Source organism: Cyclopterus lumpus, chromosome 20 (assembly GCF_009769545.1).
Source record: "Cyclopterus lumpus isolate fCycLum1 chromosome 20, fCycLum1.pri, whole genome shotgun sequence".
NCBI lineage: Eukaryota > Metazoa > Chordata > Actinopteri > Perciformes > Cyclopteridae > Cyclopterus > Cyclopterus lumpus.
The window spans coordinates 4,488,770-4,506,532 of record NC_046985.1 but is presented as its reverse complement, the minus strand read 5'-3'; the positions used below and the strand labels follow the sequence as shown (position 1 = coordinate 4,506,532).

Here is a 17,763-nt window from a genome sequence, read left to right as displayed (position 1 = left end):
ACACACACATTATAACAGACTGTCCAGATGTTACATGTTTCTTCTCATATGCCCCTCTGGCCTAAGCAGTACACTAAAATTATATATATTAAAACACTCTACTGTGTTAGTCGTAAAATACAAAACATATATTTATAACAAGGTGAGGTGCATTTGCATTTGTCAAGTTTCTCCCGTTCTCTCGTCTGCGAATCGTAAAATTCCCAACATTGCACATCCTTCGTGACGCCGACTGAGATTCCTTCGTTTCAAACGTTCACATTTTCTTCCACGTGGAGCGATTGCATTTGTTGTAACAGCGGTGAAATAAATATAACGGTCACCGAGTTTGGGCCAAGGAGGGTGAAAGGTTTAGAAAAATAAAATAAAACATGAGTAAATTGATCTAAAATGGATTAACACTTGTGTGATGGTGATAATCTTAACACTTATATCTCCTTGCTTTAATAAATGCAGCAGCAGAGAGACATTCTGAAGTAATAGCTGACTGGTTTTTCCCACAGTGTACAAACATGTTTACAATGATATTATCCCATCAAGCCTCGCACCACCTGACACTCGGCGTCATGGCACCAGCGTGACGGCAGCTGCTCCTGGAAATGTAGAAGTCGTGGTGCTCGTTAACAGTGACGGAGACTTTCTCACCACTGTGTAAATGCTGGTAAGTGTGTTAAGAACCGGAGCTCCGAATTGACCTAGAAATGGGCAGTAATCGGCGGATGCAGAAAGAGGATTAAATTTGTGATTAACGTCTGTGGAAAAAAAAAAAAGGTTTGAAAAGAGAGCGACCCACATTCCTAGTTACTGTGACAAGAGCCAGGTTAATAATTATATTACTTCCACCCTCCCTGCTGCATACATAATGACACACAGAGAGAGACTGAGTAGTATTTAGTTTGTTGAGACGGAAAACAGCAGCGCCCTCTCAGTATAAACAAACTCTGCCTCGGTTGTCCACATCCAAAACCCGCGAAAATCCAAAAGTAATTCAATATATGACGCAAGAAATTACTTAATAGGTCATTAAATGTAACAGAAATCATATCAAAAATGAATAGAGGCACTAATTAACTAATAAAATGTGATAAATAGGTATTTCGGATTTAATTTGCTTCTTTATTTATTAACCTTTGAATTAATTAATTAAAAAGTGTGCATGTATATACACATACATACATACATACATACATACACACTTCTATTTTTGTATATTAATTTATAAATCTATTATTAAAATATTAATTTATATATATATAAAAATTAATACATATATATATATATATATATATATATATGCATCACATATAGTCAATGTATAAATAAGCAATAAACCTAATATTTATTCGTCACATTTTATAAATGTTATAATATATTTTTAAAAACAACTTTTGGTACATTTAACGGCATATTAATTAATACGAGTCATTTATCAATCTATTTCTGGTTTTGGTGGATCCTGTCCTCCCTCTCAGACCTTCAGTGGCAGATACCCAGGAGGAGGCGTTTAAAGTCCCCGCCGCACTCGTCCTTCAGGGCCTCCTTCAGGGACACGTCGTATTTCTCCAGGTACAGGTCTTTGATGGTCTCCAAATCGTACTGTCGAAGAAGAAGAGAAAAATAAACATTACTGAAAAAAGCAATCAGCGCGTTGACAGTCGGTTTCCACAGCCAAATATTTGACTTTTTGACGTGGTCAAGAACGTCTTCTAAACTACGCTAAAAGCCGCAACGTTTTTTCTCCCCCTGCCGTTACCTCGGAGCGACACACGATGATGCGAATGAGGGTGTCCTCGTCGGTGCCCGCTCCCGCCATGGCGTCGTTCAGCCGCCGGGCGAAGTAGAGCTGAGGGTTCTTAGCCACTCTCACTGAGGGGAGGGAAGAAAGGCGTCCATTTAACTCCAGCAGGGGATTTTCATATAGAAATGTGTTCAACACTTCAATGACCAGTTACCACCATGAATACATTGAATATGAACTCATAATGGAAGGCATTCATGGGTGAAGGCAAGCAGAATATTTATTTTGGTCGTACTGACATAGGTATATTTTTTACTAATGATTTCGGATCAAGTATGTTAGTGTTTTAATATCTCATACTAACCAAGAGCGACGTAGCATTTCTTCAGCGTGCCAGAAGTCTCGTTCTCAATGGCGTCCAGGATCTCGGTTCCGGAGAGCTGCGGAGAGACGACGACGAGTTGAATTTAAAGCACCGGCAACCGTCTTTAAAAGTACAACGTTTCATTTTCCAGGTCCTCCTCATCCCATAATTGAAGATGATGATCGGGGAGGACGTTTTTAAAGCCCCACGAGAGTCCGTCTGCGCGGGTGCTTCTCGAGGGCGATATAAAAAAGACCCTGATGAGTTCACGTGGCCGTCACCATACCTGCTCATATATCTTGAAGGTGGCTTGGAGCTGCAGGTAATTTCTGGAGGCCAGGACGAAGTTGAACGTGGACTCGTCCGTTCCGAAACTGCCCTCGCCCGCCTGCATCGGAAAACAGAACCAGCAGGTATTAACATTGCTCAGCGTTAATAAATCCGCCACGAGGATATATTGTGGATTTGCCATTGAAACGGTACCTCGAACAGGCAGGTGGCATCTTCCTCGGCAAGCTGCTCGTCCACCTCGTAACTCTCGTCTCTGTTGCCCTGGAGGACGGAGAGTGAGAGGACTTTGGAGGTGGCCAGTGTGTGTGTGTGTGTGTGTGTGTGTGTGTGTTCATACAAACTAAAGGCCGCTTACCTCCAATAGAGCCATGAGCAGGTTCCTCACATCCCCGCTTGTGTCACCCTCGATGTCGGCTTCAAGATCACGTTCGTGCACTAAAATGTAAACGCAAAAGGGTCCGATGAAATGTCTCGCTATTTAAAAAAGGGGAAGTGCACCCCTAAAGTACTCTTGTGCTAGATAGAAAGTGATTGTGTCCAGTCGGTTTTTAATTTATAATACAATTTTGGGTATACCAACTTTCACTAAACCAGAGAGTTCTCAATTGGCTCAGAAACCTTTGAATAAGGAAATAAGTACACACAGTGTCACAGTGAACAGGGTGTTGCCATGCCAACATGCTAGCGCTAACCACAACCAGCTAACAGCCTGAGGAGCTAATTAGCGGTTAGCAAGCTCGGGCTACTTTAGCAGCTTTGCCCGAGTCACCCACAAGCAAAGATCAATTATTAACTTATATATACATTTAATACAGGATGCCTTAATAATAATAATAATGCATTTAATTCATGTGTAATGCTTAAACTATTGCTCTTGCAGCAGGTCTTGACTAAAGAAAATGTGACTGTACGCTACGCAAATAAAAAAGGTACAAGAATAGTATGTTACGCATCAATAGGAGTCACAATGTTGACATTTAATAACGCGGGTGAATGAAAATGTAACACCTAGTAATTAAGTTTATTTTGCAAAGGGCTTACCTTGAAAGTAGCATTCCTTGAACATGGCGATGTCCTGTGGGAAACAATTATACACATTGAATACAAATACATCCAAACTCGATGGCTGACGTTCATAAATCATTCGGTGCTTTTTTAATGGTGTGACTGACAGCGTTGGTGGCGGTGCAGAGGATCTCCACCAGGACGTCTTCGTCGGTGCCCGCTCCCTTCATGGCCTTCCTCAGCTCCTTCACGGCGAAGACGACGGGCGGGTCAAGCATGGCGAGGACGGCGTTCTCGAAGTTCCCCGACAACTCTTTCTTCAACACGTCCACCAACTCCTATAGAGACATAATTAAAAGTGTGTGATTTAAAAAAAAAGAAAACAAGAATATATTTGACATAAGGGGTAAAATGGTTGAAAGACAATTACACAGTATTCTACGTTTTATCGAAAGACACTCACATCATCGTACTTGTCAAAATAGGCGTATTTAATTTCCTGGCGCTGAGCGGCGCTGCGGTTTGCCAGGATGTCGATGATGGCCTGCTCATCAGTTCCTGTGGTGGGATAAAAAAAAACACACACAAAACAGATAAAGACAAATGCAATAACGCCCCACAAGAGCGTTACCGGAACCTCAATCGGCGTTTCCCAACTCACCGAACCCTTTGCAGGCTTTGCGGATGGCCTTGATGTCAGCGACGACGTCAAAGTCCTCGTAGTGCACGATGGTGGGCTGGGAGGAAAAACAGAGTCCAGTTGTATCTGATCATTTGTTTTAATTAAATAAATGAAGTTCAGAGGGGTTCGTGGTAGAGATGCAGCAGCAGACGAGGGGGGGGGGGGGGGGGGGGGGGGGGGGCCGATGACACAATGCTTTGGTTGAGGAATTCGGGGGCCAGAAGACTTTAAACAAACGGCATGCGGTCCAGGGGCCAACACGGGGTCTGGTGAAGACTATACTCCCCCAGTAGAATCGCTTTAAACCACATTTTCTGTCCCGTAACAAGGCGACTGTATGGTCAATTAACTTTATTATTATTATTACTTTGTAATAATTTGATTTTGGGTTGAAAAACCAGTTTCTCTGAATTGTAAGTTGGATGTTATTTGAAGTGCAAAGCACACATTTAAAGTATTTTTGTAATCCTAACTTTAAAATTATGGATTTAAATAAAGCTTCTTAGTTTGTTTCCTCTCCTTTAATTATTGGTGTAATTAAAAGTTAGCAAGGAGTTTAAATTAATAAACAAATGAGCACACAGGCACCAAAAAGACACCCTTCCCCCATCGTTTGCACTTATGGACTCTTTCCCCAAACGCATCCAGAGCCCGACTCCCTCATTCATACGCGCGCACGCGCACACACACACACCTAACGGAGCAGTCCGCAGGGGAGTGGCCCACTTTCCCTCTGCGTAAAAACCCAGACCCCCGGTTGTCGGTTGTCCGTCACACGGCGACGTGCGTTTAAAGAAACACCCCAAAATAAACAGTGTGACTCCGCCGTGAGAATCCTAAAAGACTCGCCGTCACGCGACAATGTTTCCGATCCGTGAAGTCGCTACAAGTGTCATTAAATACGTCATAATTGATCGGGAGCGTCTCTCCGTCTCTCCGACCCGTTAACTCGACACAAACTGCTGCTTGTTGTGTATTTTCTCTCCACTATAAATGCATATACATATATATATATATAAATACCCATGGATCAGTGCGTGTGTAGCGCGCACTCTCGGGCGGCGGTACCTACTTGACAGTTGCCCATGTTCGGGGTGTTTCTGTCGCCGGCGGCCGCGGTGTGATCTGTTGGTAGTTCTCGGGACTTAATGTCTCGCGGACACGAGCTTCGGCAGCAGCGTCTGACGTCACCACGGACCGCTGGTTAACCGTTTACATCCTCGACCACTGTAGTATCCCATGATGCACCTGGGCAGAGCTAGTGTGCAACATGGCAGAGGCAGTGCATCTGAATAATAGTGAACTAAAGTAAGGATACCATTGGATACCATCCAGTAATGATTATTATATATATATATATATATATATATATATATATATATATATATATATATATATATATATATGTCATGTGACTTTGGTTATTCAACTGTTTCCTCGCATGTTAGAGTTATAACATATAACTCGCATGTTAGAGTTATATGTTATAAATAACGTGTAAAAACAATCACTTTTAAAGCTAATATTGCCAAATTATGAGGGTGCTGAAGAACAGCAGAAAACAGAAAATGTGAGAAATTACTTTTTCTTCAGTCAGACTTTTTAATGGAGTATAGTTTTTAAATTATAACTTGTATTGGCTTTAGCTCATCTTGAGTTTTAACATTGATTCTATAAGAATATACCACATTTAAAGTCAAATATAAATCCTTAATATCCTATTGTTTTGTGTCCAGGAGCAACATGCTGAACTTCTTCTTTCTGCAGCGGTGATGTAAATACTGCTGTCGTGACCTCTGACCTGCCTGGATATGTGTGGACAGCTCATGCTCTCAGTTCAAGTGTCCCCTGTTTGGTGAATCAAGCCAGGAAACAAATATAAATAATCATTTAGATTCTAACGTGTTGAACAGTTTCTCTGCTTTCAGACGGCGATGACCCAAAAAAGCTAAAGAGAAGGCAAGTCCTAATTATTCAAATGTACTTTTTTTTTTAATCCATCATCCGATTAAAATCGTCACGTGGTTTCGGAGGACAGCGCTAGTCCCGAACGGAGGCTAATGGATGAACGACGTTAGCAAGAAGCTATCAGTTAGCTGCCTCGAGCACAATCACCGCCGTCTGAATGAGCGAAGAGCATCGTCTTATCTCGGGATTATTTGCATTCACGGTGGCTCTGATTGGTCAAACTACTTGTTCCCGAAACTTAACCAATGAAAGTGTAAGCGTCTCTGTGTCAACAAAAGGCCTTAACTTTTGGGAAGAAAAGCAAATAGTACATTTCCCAAAATGTCAGATGATTATTTTTTTGACTTGTAGTGAGAATTGTAGTAATCAAAACGAGTGACAAAAAAAAATCCCAATATTTCAGCCTCTTCTGTTGTTTATGAAAGTATAAATACTGTTAATATCACAGTAATACATAGCAAAGTGGAAACTGTTGCTGTTGCAGGCGCCTGCAGCCGCAAAGAGGAGGCTCACTCGCTCAGTGTTCTCCAGTTGTTCGTACTGCTGTAAGAGTTCAAAGAATCTCGAGCTGCCTGGTGCTTGGAAGAAGAAGCTCCGAAGCCAGAGATATATAATAATCATTATTTAATCATAACAAACAAGAGTCATCTGTATACATACACACAGTCCAGGCCCGGACGCGCTCACATGGCTTCGCTTCCACAGTCTCCTGACTTAGCCAACAGTTTCTGTCTGGCGTCACCACGTAAGAGACCAAATTCACATCTCACAATTAGGTCAAAGCTCACACTTCCGGTCAAGGACAGGAAGTTCCCCTTCAGAATAAAACCCTATTATCCTGCCTTCAGAATAAAAGCAACATCTCAGGTTTCAATCGGCATCCCTTTTAACTATAAACATTCTCATGCATCATACAGTTAATCATTACATTTGTCATCAACAAACAGAATAATAAAACAGTGATCCTCTCTTATGCTTCATAATACATTCCTCAGAATATTCCTCAAATTAATTATCATAACTTTCATTATATATTAATTTAAAACATAACCTCTCTTATCTACATGTGCACGTGTATATAAAATCCACTACAACTCAACACTGCTTTTGTTTATTGACACTTTTCTTTTGCCACCATCAGGACACAAAACTAACACTGGAAGACCGAAGTCAGAGGGTCTCAGTTTGGGGACGTCATGGACCTCGTTTCACCGGCGGTAGAAGGGGGCGTTGGGGCGAGGGCGGGGGCGGGGGGGGTCCCGCTGAAGCCTTTTTCCGGATCTGGAAACAAAAGATGGCTTTCAGTAGCGCCGGGCCACAAAGAGGCAGGCTGTAATGTGAGTCCTGGCCCGGGACCAGGACTCACAACACAACTTGTTTAGAGTCCGAGCAGCTCCTACTGTTAAGAACCCGCAGACGGAGGTTTGAGTTTCAGCTGCTGCGAGACGATTGGAGGTCAGAATGGAGCTTCGCTTACAAAGAAGATCTGCAGGAGGCTCGAGTCTCACTGCTTTCCAACCGTCTCGTCTTCAGTACCGCAGAGATGCACCAAACAGTCCTCATTGGTTACGGAAAGCTTTCGTTTTGTCCTTTCCCCTTCTGGGAACACTGGGTTTTTGTCACCTGTAACATTGGCGGGCCAATACACTTTTGCTCCTGTGGTAAGATCTCGGCGGCGTGCAGGATTCTGGTCCGCCTCGCCGTGCCCAGGTGGTAGTTCGGGGCGCCGCTTCCCGGCCTCCCCCAGACGGCGTGCTGCATGGTGTCATTGTGCTGCAGGCGGTAGAAGAATGATGACACATTTAATACACATATAAGTAATCCGGCATCTATCTTATGAAAGCACAGGGTCCCAATGTATCCTTTCATTACACTCGTCTTGTTATTATGTAGCTAACCTTTTGCTCGTCAACAACATTTCTACTTCTCTCCCTTTCCATCAGTTGTTTCCTCTCTTCTACCTGCAGGCAAAGGTCTCTGTAATACTGGTTTTTGCTTCCCTAAAGAAAAAAACATGAACCTTCCGTCATTAATTTCCTGCATCAAAATGTATTTGAATAGTCTTTATGCAGAAGATGAAAAGGATGACCTCTCTGGTGATGTTGGACTTCCTGTTCAACCTTTGTGCTCCATGCTGTTGAGCAGCTGTGACTGAAGCTTTTCCCTGAAAGAAACACTCATATTTGACGTTGTTTAATGAGCATGGATCACCATCTCCATCTAGTGGTCATATTTATTAAATACAGTGTACATATCGGTGTGGCGAGATCCTGTATTTTTTTATTATGTACCTCCAAAAACTATTTAAAAAACACGTCGCTAAGCCACACACACACACACACACACACACACACTGTTGCACTAAATTGTGCCAAAAATGTCCCTAAAAAATTAAATACCAATAAATAAAATATGAGAATTCACACAATGTACAATGTATTTTCTGAAAAATAACAGCACCCGACTGTTGTAGGAAATAATGCAACTATTTTTTAACGTTTGGGGTCGAGCGTCCGACTGGGGAACGCATTGAGAGACGGACCTGTGCGTTCGGCTTCTTTGGTGGGATTTGTTAACAATAAGCTTTTCATAAAAACATGGTAAATTAGTGCATTTGCTCTGAAACGTACGGCGATGGAGGCGTGCACTGAAAAGCTGCTCCTGGGGTCAGCGCTCGCCCAACGTACGGTCCCTTCGAATGTGAGTGATGGCGGAGGATCTGAGGGAGAAGAAGACACACGACGCCGTTAAAGTCAACTCAAACACGAGGGGCCATTTTTATTTTTGGACATTGTGAGAATATCTAGAGATTCATTATTTTAGTCATTTATCAAACAAACTGTTGGTCGGACAAAACAAGCAATTTTAAAGTTTGCATTGACATAAGAAAATGACCTAAAGATTAATCTGATAATGAAAATGAGGGTTAGTTACATCCATAATAGTATCCAGTGTAAATACAGGGTTGTATTTGAACCTCGAGCCCTTTTTTCTGAACAGACATGACCATGTTTTTTAATTCCAAACATTAAAATGGCACGGCCTGGAGTTAACACCACGTAACACCAATCAATAAATCAATAAATCCAAATAAATCAATAAATCCATTTGGAAACAACCAGACGGCCTTTCGATGAGTCATCCATTCAGCTCCCACTGTAGTGAAGCCCACTCATAATAAGTTGTACTATCAGGCTGACTCATGTTCACAGGCTCCCCGTCTGTGTGTGTGTGTGTGTGTGTGTGTGTATGTGTGAGACTACTAAAGCACCAGAAGAGGCTACTAAATTAACCTTGTGGCGAGATAGCTCCCTCTCATTTTATATAATCCAAGAATATATGTGTACTCCCCAACATTCATCTCATTAAAAATGTAAAATAAACAATGGGCTTTAATTGTGAGATCACTGGTTTCATGTTTTCACCTCGGGTACCCAGGTGAAGTGTGTGTGTGTGTGTGTGTGTGTGTGTGTGGTATCAGAACCACCACTGGTCCAGACCCCAGACCAGTGGTGGTTCTGATACACACACACACACACTTTACGCTTGTTTTACTGCCTTCTGAGGCCTCTCGCGTGCAGTAAAGTTTCATTTTTATCTTACACACACACACACACACACAGAGTGTGATTCATATATTGAGAGTGAATGACTAACAGTGTGTGAATGATCTCACATTGGCCCTTGAGAGAGGCCGCCTGGCTCCCGTCACTCAGCCGCCTGCATGCTACCTGGAGGCAGACGCGGGGAAGATGAAGCACAGTCCCCTTCTGGAAAGTGATAGAATTGGGTGATTAAGACCGATGACGTCAAATGAAAGCTTTTAAAAAAATGTTTCCTGAATGAAGTTCACTTAGCCTTCATTCACACACACACACACACACACATGACGGTGTGGCGGTGACTCACCGGCGCACCGGCCTCGGGCTTTGTGCTCGCCGTCTGCGTTTGTGCTACAGCGGTCGCTCGTGAGAAATCAAAAAGTCCACTTTTGCACCTAAAAATCAAAACAAAATGGGATTATCAGACGAGTGGAGATGCCTCGGCCCGTGATCCTCCTCACGCATTTACCGAAGCCTGTTTCAAGTGCATACTTATACTATATTACATACTACTCACACGTTGGACGCTTTAACCCCCGTCGTCAGCGCGACCCCGTCATGGCCGGACACCTCACTTGTCACCTCCACGGTTCTCCTACCACGGAGCTATCATCTCATTCACAAAGGAGAGTGGAGTGAGTTACGATGGGATTTTGGGTGCCACAGTGCAAGTTAAATGCGTTAATTTAGCTAATGAGAATACTTTCAAAGTAAAGGTGAGTTATGGGCCTTTTAATGTTGATGCGTTAATATAATATAAATATCATTAATGTTTGTTTACTAACGGGTCCAAAGCTAGTTGAGTATCCCTACATGACACTGCATACTTTAAACAATCCCATTGTCTATGAATAGCATACAAATAATAACATACACACCATTGCTGATGCAGCTGGGCACTGAGAGGCACCGGAGGATGACTCCATGGTTCTCCTGAGATAAATACATGAGAAGCTCTGTTACAGGTCAACAGTCCGTTTAATTGGTTAATTAATGCAACCTTTGCAAAACATTTTGAGTCGATCTTTGGGGTTATTTTTATTGAAAAAAAACATTGCATTTACAAAAAAATATTTAGATTTTAGGGCTTATTAAAGCCCCCCAAAAAACACGCACAACAACACGCTGTCCACTGGCGGTGTCACGTGGTTACCGGTAACGCGGTGGGTGGAGTTGAAAAGCTGGACCGGAAACAAAAATCGAGGAAGATCGGAGCAAAATCCAGTTTTGTAAACGTTTAAAAATCTACAACGTGATGACGACGTACGTCAACGGCTCAAGGACGTCGTGACGTAACGTTCCCCTGCCGCGAGGGGGCGCTGGTTTGCAAACAGGAGAGGCGTTAGTTGGGATATCTTTTTTTTTTTGGTAAAGATATTATACAGAACCGAGATTTGTAATTAATATTCAACAATCCTAATATCTTCAAGAACACGTCACTAATGTGCTCATTATTTTTGGTCACATTTTACATTTATAAGATTACATTTTTGAAAAAAATCAACAAAACAAAACTGTCACATTTATTAACTTATTTTATACAAACCCTTTAAAACCCAAACGTATAAAGTAAACCTCTTGTATTGGTACATGAGTCTATGGTTCATTTTATTGTACGAAATTCCCTGAAGACATGTGTTATCGTTGCAAAAATTGTTTAAATTAAAATGGGGATAAAATACACGTATAGGTGTTCTGTTTGTGGGGTTATATACATGTAATTTAATGTTTTACACTTCCGCTCCAGGTTTATCTGCCTTTATGATACCAATGTAAGCACATTGTTCTCTTCTAATGCTAAATACTTTTATAAATAGTTTAATATTATGTGTTCAGTTTTGAGACGTTTTAAAAAAAAAATTTAAAAAAAGTTTCGAGCTGAAGCGGAACCTTTTATTTCGGCTTCGTGTTTCTGTCGGGAGGATTTCAAAAGCCGTACCCGCATTCGGAGAGGACGGTGGCCGCTGTGTGTATAAATCCTCACATCGCACCCGCGTCGGGTTGGACCGCGATGCAGCGCGACTGGCCCCTGTTGGGTCCGCTGCAGTGGATGCGTTACGTCAACAAGCAGGTGAAGGTGAAGACGGGAAAAGATGAGGAGCGCCGCGGCTGGCTGCTCACCGTGGACCCGGTGTCCGCCAGCCTGGTCCTGGTGAACTTCGGGGAGGAGGGCAGGGCGTCGGTGCAGGTGGTGATGGGCCACGCCGTGGAGGAGGTGGAGGTCCTGCAGGAGGCCGACGAGGAGACCACGGAGCGTCTCCAGACCTCCTTCCTCCCCCCGGAGACCCGCAGCCTGGACCCGGCGGAGCTGAGGAGAAGGAAAGGGGTCGTCCGGAGGTGGTTGGAGAAGAACCGGCTCCCGGTGGAGGAGGAAGGGGACGAGCTGAAGGTGGCGGGGGTCCTGACCATCACGGCCCCGTACGGACCCGAAGACTGCTGCAGCTCCAACCAGATCATCCTGGACCGCATCCAGAAATTGCTCCAGAATCGGACCCGGGTTCAACCGGATCACCCAGAAACCGATCCGGCCTGATCCAGCTCCCAATCAAGTCATCCAGAGCCTGGTCCAGACTGTCCCTGAACACCTGGACGCAATCCAGAACTTGAAATGTTGTCTGAAACCTTTCAGGAAGTTAAATCCACCAATCAGATGCCTGCTTTGTGTCCCGACCAATCACAGCGCGACAGCGGCGGTGATTGACAGCTGTTCTGGAACCAGTTTGAGTTCAGATTTAAGTTTATTTTCTTTTTTTCCCCCCTTATTTTTGTCCAGTTAAAAAATGATAATAATAATAATATCGATAATGAGAGTCTTCTAATTTTTTTTGAGGAATATTATGGACAAGATTGGCAATTATTTATATTTGGAAGTGTTCAAATTATATATACATTTGTTTATTTGACTTTAAATTGTTTAGTGTAAAGTTTAAGTTCTTTTTATTTTTACATTTGTACATTTTTGTAAACTTATCCTGCCTTTTAATAAAAATGGTAGAGAAAAACAAGTTAAATGAGTGTATTTGTTCATGTGTCAAAAAATAGTAACATTTGTGAAAATAAGGACAATTTAAAAAAAAAAAGAAAAAAAGAAAGTGAAACTGTAATGAAGGTTTTTATGTTTGTCAAAGTCACTTGATGGACATTATGGTTCTAGCATTTGTTTTTCTTATATTTAAAATCCTATTTTACAATCATTTCATCTGGTTAATGAGTGTTTATAAATGTGCAGCTTTTCTCCTTATCGTTGACGTTTGGATTATAACGGTAAGTAGAAAGTTATACAGCGTAGATTTGTTTATGGTAGTTAAAAAGATAAAAGACTGAGTTAAAGCTGTTGTTTTTCCATTTAGTAGTTAATTTAACATGCTGAAATGGTGTCTTCTACGGCATAATTCTGTTTATTATCATAATCCTGCCTGCAGCAGCGATAAAGACCTTTTTAAAACTGTATTCTACGGGTTTCATCTGACTCGGAGAAGCAGTTCAAGATATAATTTGGGTCATAAATATCTAATGATCCCCCGGTTTGTCGAGGAGGAGCCCGGTGACTAATGACATCTCGGGTTTCAGTAACACTAATAACGACATCGATTGCCAATATGTGAAGAGATCGTCTCTAAAAATACTGCACATCGGTCTGGGCCAAAAACCATTAACCGAAGATAGACATTCAATATCGGAGAGGAGCCCAAAACTGGCCTCATCCTGTCAACCAGGCGGATAGATTAACCTATTATGGGGTTTGTGATATAATCTCGTGCAATCAATCACATTGCAATGTAATGGAGGCTCGTGGTATTTCAGAATTACAAAAATAATGTCCTTAATTTGACTTAAGAGGTCAATTTCAAAGTATACATATGCCAAAAAATACCAGGATGTCCGACTGTATCTCGGTGCATTTTGCAGGATGTGAGCCGCCATGTTTTTCTGGCCCAGAATCCTTTGCACATATAAATATATCAGCCACGGGGTTCAAGGTGAGGAAGTAGTTTGTCCCAATTGAATGGATACCAGGTGCAACATACTTTTTTTTTTTAAGGGTGGCAGCTGCAGTGTGTACTCAAAGTAGAAAAAGACCTCTCTCTCCCCATGTAGCTCAAACTGGTTTTTTTGTACACAAGGTGACATCTTTTTTTTATTCCACCAACTGGACAAACAACGGGGACGAGTGTGGCTTTTAAAACTGATATAACTCAACTAGTTTTTCTTTGACCGGATACGTTTGTCTAATCAGCTCATATTGTATTTACAGGTAAAAACATCCACAGGTTTGGATGCAATTCATGAAAACATTTGCACCTGGCATTGTGGAGACATACCTTCATACTGGGAAATACAATGTGCAGAAAGGTATAATTATCTTTAACAGCTTCTCTCTGTTCATCCAGATCGAGGGCGACCGACTCCCTCGAACTGTGAAGCACGTACATACCTGCGAATGCACACGTGTGTGAATGATCTTTGTTGGAGGTGGTGGGCGGGTTTACAGAGGCTCTCTGTGAGTCATGGATGCTCACATCACCGGGGGGCTCCATAGAGGCCGTGGGGGGGGGGGGGGGGGGGGGGGGGGGGGGGACCACAGCGCTGCTTCGGGGGGCATCGAGCATCACAGGGAGGCTTCTCTCAAAAAATCCAGAGGAGGTGTTAAACCAGATATAATGAAGGACAAGTTCACCTAAAAAAACTAAACATGTACGACAAGAAACAAACTACATGAATTCTGGGTATTGAGGTCCTCGGGGTTGTCAGTTGCAATAAGAGAAGAAAAAAAAACCCTGTAGTTATGCTGTGTGGGTTTCCACGTGTCTCCCACGGGGTGCTCACACACACACACACACACACACACACACACACACACACACACACACACACACACCACCCTCATTTGTGAGTCATGAGTCCAACACGACACATGCCATGTCCTCAACATCCCACCACCACCCTCTCCCTCCTGACCGTCTCTGCATCTGAAAGACTCGATGAGTCAGCGGCGCTCGCTTGTGCCAAACTGATCAGCTTCCTCTCATCTCCTCCTCCTCCTCCTCCTCCTCCTCCTCCCCCTGTCTCAAAAGGCTTTGATTCAGGCACCGATCACCGCCTGAGATTTAAAAACATGTCCTGCCACGCTGGAGGATGTGTCCCGCTGTCCCGAAAGGACAACAGAGAGGCACACGGGCATCCACGGGAGATCAGGAGGACTCGGTTCCACTGGATGCTGGGTAGACACATTGCATAGCAGTCACAGTCCATCTGCAGGGTCCACCAGTGAAGGGAGGCTCTGGTTGACTGGGTGGTTTGGGTGAAGGAGAACTGTTTGTGTTTTTATGGGTTTAAAAGTGGTGTACAGTGAGTTTTTACTGCTGAAGGTTCAGGATATAATTCATGAGCGACACCTTTTACATTTGATACATTCAGGGAAGATTTTACTGAACGGGCCTACCGGGCACAGGATCCAGGGGCCCAAAGGGTCAGGAGAACCCCCCCTTCGGCCTTTAAAGAGGCCCCAAAGAGATCAACCTATCAACCAATCAACCAGGGAGACACTCACAATGATACAAAGAGACCCAAACTAATTCAAAGAGACTAATAATGACTATGAAAAGAGGCAAAACAACCACAAACAGACTAATAATGATTATGAGAAGAGGCAAAACAACCACAAAGAGACACAGATCAACGACAAAAAGATGTAAAATGAATAAGAAGAGATGCAAAACAATGACAAAAAGATGCAAAATTAATTTTAAAAAAGTTACAAAATGAATAAGAAGAGACGCAAAAGAACTACAAAAAGATACAAAATGATTAAGAAGAGATGCAAAAGAACTACAAAAAGATACAAAATGATTAAGAAGAGATGCAAAAGAACTACAAAAAGATACAAAATGATTAAGAAGAGATGCAAAAGAACTACAAAAAGATACAAAATGAATAAGAAGAGATACAAAAGAACTACAAAAAGATACAAAATGAATAAGAAGAGATGCAAAAGAACTACAAAAAGATGCAAAATGAATAAGAAGAGATGCAAAATGAATAAGAAGAGATGCAAAAGAACTACAAAAAGGGGCCAAACAACCAGAGACAGATCATTTCTACAAAGAGACACAACAAGTGTAAAGTGTGTCAGAGGCTCCACTGTCTCCTAATCCACCCGTGGATCCATTACTATGTAAATATGTATATTATAGCTGCTTTAAACGTTATAAAGCTTGTTTCCGTGGGCAGACTGCTCTCTCGCCGTAATGAATATCAAATGGGACGTCAATAGTGAGCGTATCTCGGCGTCGCAGGTCATCTCTCATCGTTCACCGTCTCCTTCTTGCCCGTATTGATCTTCTATTTATAAGGAAAGTGCTCCTGTAAACAGGAATCAATGCTAACGTGTTTGCTTTACACTAATCCCTTCTGCAATGTCATTCGGCCGCATCGCTGCGATACATATTCAAAGAGCTCGTGAAGCAGTTCCACGTGCTGCTCGTCATGCAGAATGTATAGGGATGGAGAAAAAAGTATTATTAGAGCAAGAAATGACCCCCCCCCCCCCCTCCTCCCCCTTTTTGGCTCATGGGAATGAATAATTTCAGTTTGGCCCATAATTATTTTGGGATTGGGAAATAGCAGCGCTCGGTCCGGAGTCGGCATTGGAGAGCGTGTCTCGTGTCTCTGGCTTCCTGCAGAGCCGCCATTGATCTCCGTCTAAAAGACCACATCAAGCCATGAAAGCATCGCAGGACGGTCGCCATGACGCGCATATACCCTGGAGGGGGCTATGCTGCACGAGGCTCGAAAAGGGGCCGGGCTTTCTCCAAACTGCACGGCCACACGAGGAATAAGCAAACAAAACCCGAGACGGGGATGATTGCTGAGCACCCAATGCATCATGGGAGAAGGAGGTGCGCGGTGGAAGAGAGATTAGAGATGAGATTAAAGATGATCTGCAACTGCAGTAAAACATTCAGAAACACTCGGAGCTCGCCCTTCATTTTCATATAAATATTTATTGCAGAGGAGGTATCTTTTATGTACATGCTATCACAATATAACACAATATAAATCTACCAAATATTCCCATATATCGATGCTATAAGCTTGTCATAGAGCCATAGTCATAACAAGCACATAATACAGTGGGTTAGGGACAGTATCACACACTATACAACTTGTAACAGTCCATAAAAGATCAATTTTTTTTCTTTTTTGTTCTATCAAGGGCAGTGAAACATCGGTCCTATTATTATTATTATTATTATTACTCGTATTATAATTTTTTTTTCTTGAATTCATGCAGAAGCCACAAGAGCGAGATTTACGACGTTACAGCATTTGAATAGTAGTAGCAATAGTAGTAGTTGTGTTTGCCGTCGGGTGACTTCAGGTCACGAGAGAAGAGGAGAGGTCAAGAGGAGAGGTCAAGAGGAGAGGTCAAGAGGAGAGGTCAAGTGAAGAGGTCAAATATAATATATATTGCATTGTTATTATCGTATAAACGTGTTTCGTTTGTGCTCCGGCTAACTCTAATGTATAAATAAAGTTTCGACACCAGAAATAAATAACCATTTTTGCTTGTTTTAATATATTGTTTTTGTTGTTGTTGTTGTTGTTGTTGTTGTTTTGCGCAAAGGGGTTGAATTTCACCAGAATTCAGATCTACGGTCGTGTAGATGTCCCAAAAAATCAGCGTGATATAAACACAAGGACATCCGAAATAAACAGCATATTATTCATCATCCAGGGCAGTTCAAACTTTTTTTTTTTTAAATCGACGCAGCAGTGATTATATAGAGAAAGAGAAAAAGGGGGTCTTTTGAAATGTTGTTGTTGTTGTTGTTGTTGTTGTTGTCTCTCCCCCCCCTTGGACGATCCTGCGTCCGCACATGATGGATGACGCCTAACGCGAGCTTCATAAATATCACATAGATCCATCAAATCATTACAGTCAATCCGTACACTGCGACGCCTCCTCCCATACGCCTCCTCCTCCTCTCAGATGCCTCCTCCTCCTCTCATATGCCTCCTCCTTCTCCCATACGCCTCCTCCTCCTCCTCCCAGATGCCTCCTCCTCCTCCCATACGCCTCCTCCTCCTCCCAGATGCCTCCTCCTCGTCC

At 42.7% G+C, this 17,763-nt stretch overlaps 3 protein-coding genes across 5 annotated transcripts; 1 reads left to right on the top strand and 2 right to left on the bottom strand.

Annotated features, from left to right (window-relative positions):
* Positions 1–1,301: 1,301 nt before the first annotated feature.
* anxa13 (annexin A13) lies at positions 1,302–5,283 on the bottom strand. Its single transcript, XM_034560022.1, has 11 exons — positions 5,153–5,283; positions 4,060–4,135; positions 3,862–3,956; positions 3,566–3,736; positions 3,435–3,468; positions 2,749–2,828; positions 2,586–2,654; positions 2,389–2,490; positions 2,103–2,178; positions 1,754–1,866; positions 1,302–1,596 (listed from the first exon to the last, which is right to left on the bottom strand). Exons 1-11 carry the CDS (start codon positions 5,165–5,167, stop codon positions 1,477–1,479), a joined length of 951 nt encoding a protein of 316 aa, XP_034415913.1. The 5' UTR covers positions 5,168–5,283; the 3' UTR covers positions 1,302–1,476.
* A 1,800-nt stretch (positions 5,284–7,083) lies between these two features.
* Positions 7,084–11,873, bottom strand: LOC117749785. Of its 3 annotated transcripts, none has more exons than XM_034560541.1 (9): positions 11,772–11,873; positions 10,529–10,583; positions 10,168–10,256; positions 9,958–10,045; positions 9,725–9,818; positions 8,679–8,767; positions 8,138–8,212; positions 7,947–8,048; positions 7,084–7,821 (listed from the first exon to the last, which is right to left on the bottom strand). In XM_034560541.1, the coding sequence occupies exons 2-9, from the start codon at positions 10,574–10,576 to the stop codon at positions 7,615–7,617; spliced, it is 792 nt and encodes a 263-aa protein (XP_034416432.1). In that variant the 5' UTR covers positions 10,577–10,583; positions 11,772–11,873; the 3' UTR covers positions 7,084–7,614. The 3 variants fall into 3 exon arrangements, with proteins under 3 accessions (XP_034416432.1, XP_034416433.1, XP_034416435.1); XM_034560542.1 differs by lacking the exon at positions 11,772–11,873 and adding an exon at positions 11,590–11,685; XM_034560544.1 differs by lacking the exons at positions 7,947–8,048; positions 8,138–8,212.
* On the top strand, positions 11,600–12,661 carry gemin6 (gem (nuclear organelle) associated protein 6). The gene has a single exon (XM_034560545.1). It carries the CDS (start codon positions 11,662–11,664, stop codon positions 12,181–12,183), a length of 522 nt encoding a protein of 173 aa, XP_034416436.1. The 5' UTR covers positions 11,600–11,661; the 3' UTR covers positions 12,184–12,661.
* Positions 12,662–17,763: the final 5,102 nt, after the last annotated feature.